The sequence below is a fragment of the Acanthisitta chloris genome, unplaced genomic scaffold, assembly GCF_000695815.1.
Source record: "Acanthisitta chloris isolate BGI_N310 unplaced genomic scaffold, ASM69581v1 scaffold8772, whole genome shotgun sequence".
Taxonomy (NCBI): Eukaryota; Metazoa; Chordata; class Aves; order Passeriformes; family Acanthisittidae; genus Acanthisitta; species Acanthisitta chloris.
In genome coordinates this window covers 31,806-41,323 of record NW_008658866.1, presented here as the reverse complement: position 1 = coordinate 41,323, position 9,518 = coordinate 31,806, and the positions used below count along the sequence as shown (strand labels likewise).

General features: G+C 42.5%; 1 protein-coding gene across 1 annotated transcript in view; it reads left to right on the top strand.

The window, feature by feature from the left end:
* Positions 1 to 9,518, top strand: part of CDK5RAP2 (CDK5 regulatory subunit associated protein 2) — a gene marked incomplete at both ends in the record, with an annotated part of 64,923 nt that overhangs the window by 24,220 nt on the left and 31,185 nt on the right. Inside the window, 4 exons of the mRNA XM_009085248.1 lie at positions 1,270 to 1,367; positions 5,288 to 5,418; positions 6,989 to 7,104; positions 8,522 to 8,650. Of these exons, the coding sequence (XP_009083496.1) occupies positions 1,270 to 1,367; positions 5,288 to 5,418; positions 6,989 to 7,104; positions 8,522 to 8,650 (474 nt within the window). The remainder of the gene's footprint in view (positions 1 to 1,269; positions 1,368 to 5,287; positions 5,419 to 6,988; positions 7,105 to 8,521; positions 8,651 to 9,518) is intronic.

Here is a 9,518-nt window from a genome sequence, read left to right as displayed (position 1 = left end):
CCTGCTGAAAAAGTGGCTGTGTGGTTGTTTTGGAGTGAAGAGTCTGAGGAAATTAGGGGATGCTTACTGAGACTGTACTGTGAGAGTCTGGGTTTATTCCTGTAATAGTGATAATAGCCTTTCTGTGAGTGAGGCTGCAGGTAAACTATGACCTTTTCCTTGCACAAGTGAAGGAGCAGCTTGCAGTGACCCACTGAGTGTGCTGGATCAGAGTGCCTGACATGCTCATCCTTTGGCTGTGGCTCACTATAATCCTTCTTGCTGAGACATGGAACAGAATTTGCAGAAACCCCTTGCCCCAAAAAAGCCAATTTTCTCCAGAACATGGAGAGGACTTGCTCTAAAACATGTACTTGAAGCTTGGACTCGTCTACTTTCCCTTCCCTCTCTTCCCTCCTCTGGAACAGCTACCTGCCGGGTTGATCCTGGGTTGTTGGAACTCTGGGAGTGAGGATGCTTGGGCTGGGGTGGGAGAAGCTTCTTAGACTGTGAGAAAAATGTCTGTGAATCACTTATGGTAGGTATAGTGAAATAGTATTTGCCTCATTCAATAATAGCTGGTCAATGGTCTTCAGATCCATCAATGCCAGTAGATAAAAGAGGTGATTTTTCCCCTCTGCTCTGGTGAGACCCACCTGGAATACTGTATGCAGTTCTGGTGTCCTCAACAGAAGAAGGACATGGAACTGGTGGAGCAAGTCCAGAGGAGGCCACAAAGTTGCTAAGAGGATTGGAGCATCTCCCTGTGAGCACAGGCTGAGGGAGTTGGGGCTGCTCAGCCTGGAGAAGAGAAGGTTGTGTGGAGACCACATAGTCACTTTTCAATATCTGAAGGGGCTCCAGGGGAGTCAGAGAGGGACTCTTGGTTAGGAGCTGCAGTGACAGGACAAGGGGTAATGGGTTCAAACTGAAGGAAGGATGTGAGAAAAAAGCTTTTCCCTATGAGAGTGGTGAGACACTGTCCCAGGTTGCCCAGGGACGTGGTGGCTGTGCCAATCCTGGAGATGTTCAATCCAGGCTGGATGAGCCTTGAGCAACCTGATCTAGTGAGGATTTGTCCCTGCCCAGGGCAGGGGGTTGGGACTAGATGATCTGTAAGGTCCTTTCCAACCCCTAAATTCTATGATTCTATGTTACGTGTTGGAGGTTCAGCAAATTTGGTTTTCTACTTCTTTCGCAAATGCCTGAGGACACAAGTGCACACAGAGTTGTAGACATGCAAACTTAAAAATGATGTTGTAAGCTCAGCATGTTCTTGTTTCAATTTAGGAAAATAAGGAAGCTGAATATGAGAAGCTGATCCTTGCTTTGAGGAAAGAACAAAATATTTATTCTACACTAGTGAAGACCTTCAAAGAATCAGATAGGTAAGTACTTTTGTTTTGAGAGTAATCTAAACTCAGAGGCAAAAGTCAGAAGTTGTGAAGCAAAGGTGCAGTTTAACTGGAAGTTGTTTTGTACCAGTTGTTCAAAACTTGCTGTAGAAGTCTCAAGTATTTTTCTAAGTGATGTTATGTTATCTAAATTATGTAAATGTGTCTGAAAATGTTTCTGTTTGGTTTGGAATCTCAGATGAGCCAGAGTTCCATTTGGGTACCAAAGAAGCAGTTGGAGTTTCAGCAATTTTGTGTTGTGTGTTAGAATGCAGGAATAAAATCAAATTGCAGTGAACTTTAGGTGCAGGACCATTTGTCATGGTTTACTCCTAAAATCCAGATAATCCTTATCTTAAAAGTGACACCCTGAGATTTTGGTAAGAATATAAACCTGTAAGATTTTGGAGAAGGTTAAACAAAACAGAATAATTGAAGTTTGCATAGTCCACTTTCAATGTAAAGCACGGAGAAGTATGGCAGGATCAAGTGGGTTTTAATCTTTTAAAATCAAAGGACACAACATTTGAGAGAGAAATCTGTGGCCTATTTTGTATCCTGCTCCTGCTTGGTTGTTGAGGAGGAGATGTGATAAAATAAATTCTTAGCCTTAAGGTGAACCAAATTGAAGTGTTTTATAAAAAATTTACTTTTCCTGTTATAATTACAAGTACCTTAATTAGGTATTGACAGCACTTGAGAGCTAGCTCCTGACTCTTCCTGCCTGAAGGCAATTCCTATACCTGCCAGCCTTGGGGAATGTGTGTTTGTATTTTGCAGTTGGTTTATAGAGCTCTGCAGTTTGGAAACCATAAAGAGAGTAGCACTAGGGTAGATCTGTATGTGGATTAAGCACTTAGCAGTAATGGCAGCTTATGCTTGGCCACAGCTCAGGAGCTGCTTTAGGTACTAAAATCTTGGTCATTAACAGTAGTGGCAGAAGTCAGATCATGGAGATTGGTTTTAATTGTGTATGGAGACTGTGGATCACTGAGTCACGTTCTGTGGGTGAGGTGGCTTCAGCACTCTCTATGCTAATGACAGCAAAGGAATGTGACTCTGAAGTTAGTTTTTCTTATAATGTCTTTCAGATGAAAAAGTTTACAGCTGTAGGGAGAATCATTAGGGTCATAGGAGCTTTGCAATGAACTTCTGTAGGATAATAGAATGAACCAGGTTGGAAAAGACCTCCAAGATCGAGTCCAACCCTACTGTGGTTACAGGACCATGGCACTAAGTGCCACATCCAGTCTCAGCTTGAAAACCTCCAGGGATGGGGAATCCACCACCTCCCTGGGCAGCACATTCCAATGTCTGATCACTCTCTCTGGAAAAAATCTCTTCCTAATATCCAACCTAACCCTCCCCTGGCAGAGCTTGAGTCTGTGCCCTCTTGTCCTGCTGCTGTTGCCTGGGAGAAGAGACCAACCCCCACCTGACTCCAACCTCCTGTCAGGGAGTTGCAGAGGGTGCTAAGGTCTCCCCTGAGCCTCCTCTTCTCCAGGCTGAACACCCCCAGCTCCCTCAGCCTCTCCTCATGCCACTTGTGCTCCAGTCCCTTCCCCAGCCTTGCTGCTCTGCTCTGGACCTGCTCCAGCCCCTCAATGTCCTCCTGAGCTGAGGGCCCAGAGCTGAGCACAGGATTCAAGGTGTGGCCTCACCAGCACCAAGTGCAGGGGCAGAATCAGCATCCTTAGCTCTGTGCTCCTGATGAGGAGTTGCAGGATGCACAGAGCAGTGAGTGTTAGCTGCGATTGCAGAGGATGCTCAGTGATAGAGAGGGACTTGGAGGTTGGTCTTATTTCTCCTCCTCATAGTTTTGTTGACTGAGATGTGCTGTAAATTTCATCAAGAAAGGCTTGAACCCCCAAAGTTCTGGGGAACTGCTAGACATGCCCTGCAGATCCACAGATGAGGAAGCTGAATTTAATTGCCATCAGCATTGACATGGATTTTAGGCAAACATCTGTTTTCTTGCTGACATATCTTCTTTCAGGCATTATTTATTTTAAACAACCTGGGTGGCTGTTTTTCAAAACAAGCTACTGGGTGTCAGGACCAAGACAGTCCTTGTCTCTCCAGGTAGGGAATCAATGCTTTTGCTTCTAAACCCTTAAAGTCATGAAAAGGAGAAAATGTGCTTACCTGGTAATGTGTTGGTTTGGTTTTGCTCTTAATTTTTTTTTTTTTCTGAGCATTTAAGAGAGTTCTTTCTTCAAAGAAGCTCTTGTATGAGGGAGAACTGGTTAAAGCTTGTGCAGGAAACCCTGACAACAGCACACTTGTCAGGAGACAGGCTGAGAGGCTTTTCATACATGCTGCCTTTTAATTAAGGTGCTTCTACAATACACTGTTACTCCCATGCAGGTGTGATATGCTCTGTGTTCCTCTATAATCCGTAAGATGGATTTAATTCTTTTTTTCCCAAAGATTCCTGAATTCTCTGGCATTTGGTGCAGTGAATTGGAAATTCTACAGCAGCTTAATTTGTCTTAAAACACTGAGTGAAGTGAATGTGAAAATAAAGAATACAATGAGTTTTTCCTCACTTGTTAAGTCTTTTTATGCACTGATTTGAACTGTCTGGTCGATGTAGTTGAAGGTGTGGGGGAGATCTAGCAAGGGGTAGATCCTGAGGGGCTGATGTTGAAGAGCTTCAGTGGTAAAGCTGCTTAAAGAAAAAGTTCACCTTGACAAATCATCTGCTGCTGCATCAAAAGGGGTGTGAGCAGCAGGTCAAAGGAGGTGATTCTTCCCCTCTGCTCTGCTCTGGTGAGACCCACCTGGAATCCTGCACACAGCTCTGGTGTCCTCAGCATAAGAAGGACATGGAACTGTTGGAGCAAGTCCAGAGGAGGCCACAAAGTTGCTAAGAGCACTGGAGCATCTCCCTGTGAGGACAGGCTGAGGGAGTTGGGGCTGTTCAGCCTGGAGAAGAGAAGGTTGTGTGGAGACCTCAGAGCAACTTTTCACTCTCTGAAGGGCCTACAAGGAGCCAGAGAGGGACTCTGTGTTAGGAACTGCAATGATAGGACAAGGAGTAATGGGTGAAGGAGGGAAAGTCTAGGTTGGATGTGAGGAAAAGGTTTTTTCCCTTTGAGGGTGTTGAGACACTGTCCCAGGGTGCCCAGGGAGGCTGTGGCTGCCCCAACCCTGGCAGTGTTCAGGGCCAGGCTGGATGAGCCTTGAGCAGCCTGATCTAGTGAGGTGTCCCTGCCCAGGGCAGGGGGTGGGACTAGATGATCTGTAAGGTCCATTCCAACCCCTAAAATTCTATGATTCTATGATGATAATTACTGCGCTTTGCCATTTATGCCCCATTGAGATAATTTAGGCAATTGAGCCAATTCAGACCTCAAAAAGTCTTTTTCCAGACTGTATGGATAAATAAAGGTATAAAACAATTGTGTCTGGGTCATATTTTCGATGAAACAGGATTTTGGGATGTTTTTCTTAAGTGGAGCATTAGATTATACAGAGTAGCTCTGTGGCAAGAGAACCAAGTTTCCATGGTCACCACATAATGGGATACACAAAGCCATCAGCATTATGTGATAATGATATTTTTCTGGCTTCCTTTTTCAGAAGTTCAGTAATTTTGATTTTTCCTTAGAAAAGAATTGCACAGAGTTGTCTGGCAGAAGAGATGTGTCATTTGGAAGATGACTTAGAAGCAGCACAGCTCAAAACAGCAGGAAAAGGCTGTAGATGTAAACATTTAGTCTCCTCTTCCTATGTAGGGATTTGTTTGTGTTTATGCATCAAAGTGATGTAAGTGTAGGATGAAATGCAGCCTTGGGGAATGTGGAATGGCTCTTGGTGAAAGCCTGGATGGATGAAACAAGCTGAGGTGCACAGCAAAGTGTTTGGAATTGACTCTCAAAGGTTTCTTCCCCCCCTTTTATTTTTTTCAGTATCAATAGCTTGCAGGTGGAACTGAACAACATTTTCATGTTGAGAAAACAACTAGAAGAAGATGTTTTAGGCAATAGGAATCTCCAGAAGATCTTAGAAGATCAGATTAAGGACATGAAAAACCGCCAAGGTCTGTATCTGTGTACAGCCCAACCCTCTGCCTGATCCTCTTGCACGAAAGAAAACTGGTTTTATTATAGTCAGTGTGATGGAGAAGAAATATTTGAGAGTTGAAAGGCTGTGAAAAGATTTCTTTTTGCCTTTCTCTACCAAGGATGATTTGGGGGATTTGTAACAGAATGACTTGGAGCAATCAGGGCATATACAGAGGGACAGCTTCTCTCTTTCCATGCAGCAAATGTTAGGAATTCCATGGCAGTTCTGCTGCAGTGATCATTTCATTCTGCCTGCAGCTTCGTACCCACAGAATTTACTGTTTCCACAGAACTCAGAGATTCCTGGCTCAGAATCAATCTGTGGCCATGGGATCACTTCCTGACCATGGGATGTAATTACTTCCCAAGGAGCTTGTGTCTCAGAAAATGTCTAACCTCCTCCTAACAGAAGAACTATTTCCAGAGAAAGAAAAAATAGCCAGAGGTTTTTTTTTATTTAGTGATTCAGAAATAGTAGAGCTTTTAAATAAAACTTAGCTTCTAGTTTTTTATTGTACATCTTGGGAGGTGTTTTTAGTGTCTACTTAGAGAAAAGAATAATGTTAAGTGGGCACTGTTAAATATAGTTTAGTGCATATGTACAAGATGTATCTGGTTTATTCCATAGGGGATATATAAATAACAATAAAGCCTGTTCACTTACCCCTTTCAACTTAGATTTTTCAATTTTAGCATCACTCCCTTGACAGCTCTGATAAGTGACAAAAGGTAAACTTCAGCTGTTTCAGAGTTCCTCACCTCAAAACCCCAGAGATGATGAACAACCAGGGTGGGCCAGAGGGTCTTGTGGATACTTCTGAGTTCTCAAGTGGTTGTGTTGAGGGTGAAGCTGCTGGGAATGAAGGCTAAGAAAATTAGGAATGATTTGTGAGTTTGGGATCTGTGTCAGAGCTGAGAGTTGGATTTGGCTGTCTCTTCTTTGTCCTAATTTAGTTATGCTTTCTCCCTCTCTAATGAGCTATATTTATAGAATTAATTGTCATCTATATTGCAAATAAACAGGTGTTTATTGAAACATAACAAGTGATTCCTGCAGTCACAGAGGAAATTAATAAGTAGCTATTTTCAATTCAATTACTGCAATCTTTTAACCCAAAAGCAAAATAAATTCATTAACTTTGTCTAACCTGGCATTTTGCCTTGAGACCTTGAGTTCATGTTCATAAAAATATAGTTAAACCAGAATAACTGTTCATGCCTAACTTATCCTGCCTAAAATTCTTTCTAATTGCAGTGCTAAATATGCAAATTCTAATTCAGAATTACGCTCACAGCCCGTGCTGATAACCACAGAAAATGCAGCCACAGAGACTGCAGCATGTCTGTGTGTCAGCAGCACAAAGAAATATGAGGACAACATTTTTTCAATTAGACAGAAAGCTTATTTTAGGAACGAAGCATTTTAACTGGCCTCCCACAGACTTACTGGAAGGTTCTGAGGGAAAAGTCCTGTCTGTGCGTTTTCTGCTCTGTTCTGCTGCAAATAGTTTCTGAACTAATGCCTGGCCTTGGTTATTTTGGCAGATGAAACAGTGTCTTTCTGTGGAGATCAAACATCTTACATGAGTATCTGTTTAGGAGAGCAAGATCATTTAAGCTTAGGGATAGACCATCTGTCTCTTGAAGAACTTAAGAAAAAGGTATTGATCTGTTTTATTATTTACTGTTTGTAATGGCTTAATTCTGCTTTGATTATAGTTGCTGTATCTCTCACAGAAACATTTATTTAGGCACAGTTGGGTAGTTCTGAAAGGATGTGAAATTCTCATCTCTGTGGTTTGTGACCCACCTTTTATGGACTATTTAGTCACACCACATGAGCTTCAGAATCAGCTGAAAGGTGAGTGGCTTCCTGCCAAGGTTTTCTGGGAGTTAGACAGCTGGACTCAGGTTTTGGACTCAAAGCCATATTTCAGGCATCATGAACTACACCAGCTCCAAAGAGAAGTTTGTGTGTTGGGTATTTCAATGTGTATTTCATGCACCTTTATTAACCATGAAAATGATGATGTCTATAATTGATCCTTCTGCATAGCACACTCCATCCTAGGATTTGTAACTGTTTTGGTAAATAGGGTGTGTTATAAAGTAACCCTGAGGTAGTTAATGGTGTTTCCATTCTACCTAAGAACACCTGAAACTCGCAGAGTTGAAAGGTGCAGACCATTGTCAAACAATAAATCAGTACTGGAGCTCAGAAACTTGTTCTTATCCTGTGCAGTGACCTCTGATCCATGCACCAATTTATGACAAGGAATTATTTTGCTTATGGTTGGTTGGGAGTGAACAGAAGCAAAGTTTTATATTTCTCAGGGCCAGCTGAGTTGTAGGCAGGTGCTCATGTTGTAATCTGAAGGAAGGAAATTTGCCTCATGCTGAACAGGTGTCACTAAAAAAGCCCCAGATTGTGTCCCAGTGCCATTTTGGAGTTACACCACTTTTATCTCTGAGCACATTCCCTTCAGGAGGTTCAGGGACGCTCATTAGCAGAAGATGTTTGAAAATCATTTCTTACTGGAACAGAGGGTTTGTGTGCCTGAAAGCTGATCTGAACATTTAACCTTCTGCAAGTGTTGCCTTCTTGATACCCTACATGGGTTTGTGCCTAATATCTGTTCAGCAATTCTGCACATGACTGTCCATTCAGATTCTGTACCTGTGAAACTGCTCAGAATGGCTCATAAAGGGGCTTGGAGACAGGAGAGCAGGTTGTCTCCAAATGCCATTTCCCTCTAATGCTGTTTTCTCTTGCACTAAAACATTTCTTCTCAAATCAGCAGTTGGTGTGAGGTACCCTCAGGTTTTCTCTTGCCACTGAGTTCTGAAACTTGTTACCTGAGCTTAATAACTACAGTCTTACAGGGTAAGATTCCTTGAACACTAACTCACAAATACATATCTGTTGCCATACACAGGGAGATAACTTCATGAGCAGATACACAAACTCAGTCTTTCCATCTCCCCAGTTTGGATTTTGCTGGTGATTTATAGATCCTCATTTATTTTCATGCTAGTTTGGATGTTAACAGTTTTGCTGTTCTCCCTTTGGTTGTTTAGGTGACTGACCTGCTGCTGATGGTTAAGGAACTGCAGACAATTAACCAAGAACTTAAGCAAAGACAGTCTGGATGTTGTACAGCAGAGTCTCAAGGGAAGGAGGCACTGAAAATACTAAACCACAGAGAGGTAGGGTTGTTGTTTTAAAGTAGTGAGTCTGACTCTGATCTGATGTACCTTGTGGAGTCACTCACATCAGTGCAGACTGAGTGTGAGGCCCTTGGGGCTGAGGTGGCTAATTCCTTATGATAACTGTTTAAATTAATGATGTAAACAACTTTAACATGTTAGCACAACAGAGAATCAGCTCAGTGCAAGTGCTCGGTGATGTGTCAAGTTGGTTTTAAGGAAACAACATGCTCATTTAAATATTGATCACAGGGTCTATGATCTGTCTGTTTTGTCAATCGAAAAGGAAGGAAATAGTTAATTTTACAAAGAAAAAAATGTACAACATTTTAGTTACTACTGAAAGGCTGTTTGTTGTTGCAGAGTCATTCTCATGTTGGGTCTGATTCTGTAAGAGCTTAGTTCAGTTCTCCTTTGTATCTACAAAACAATGAGAGTTCATTGTAGCCAGGAAAGAGAACAGCACTTCAGGTCCCCTAAATGTGTGGCTGTAGATGAGGGGGCCAGCACTGTGGTAGTTTGATGAGAGGTGCAAGGAAATAATCCTTGCTGGAGGTTTTCATTCCTTTCCCCAAAGCTGAGTCTGTTTTTAGCTGTGGGGAAGAAGAGGTTTGGCAAAATACTTCACTGAGAAGCATTTTGGGTGCTGTTACTATGTGTGAGTGGTGAAGGGTGTTCAGGAGGCTCTGGGAGATTCTAGTGACCCTTCCAGCTTGGAAGGAAAATGTGACTTGAAGTGTGGCTGGCAGTGCTTGTCTTTGTATTCTGTTGTGGATTTTGCTGTCAGTTCTGCTGTTGTGCAGAATGAACAGGAAGGGAAAAATGTGAAAGGAGTAGTGATGGTGCTGGTATGTTGTGCCTTGAATTT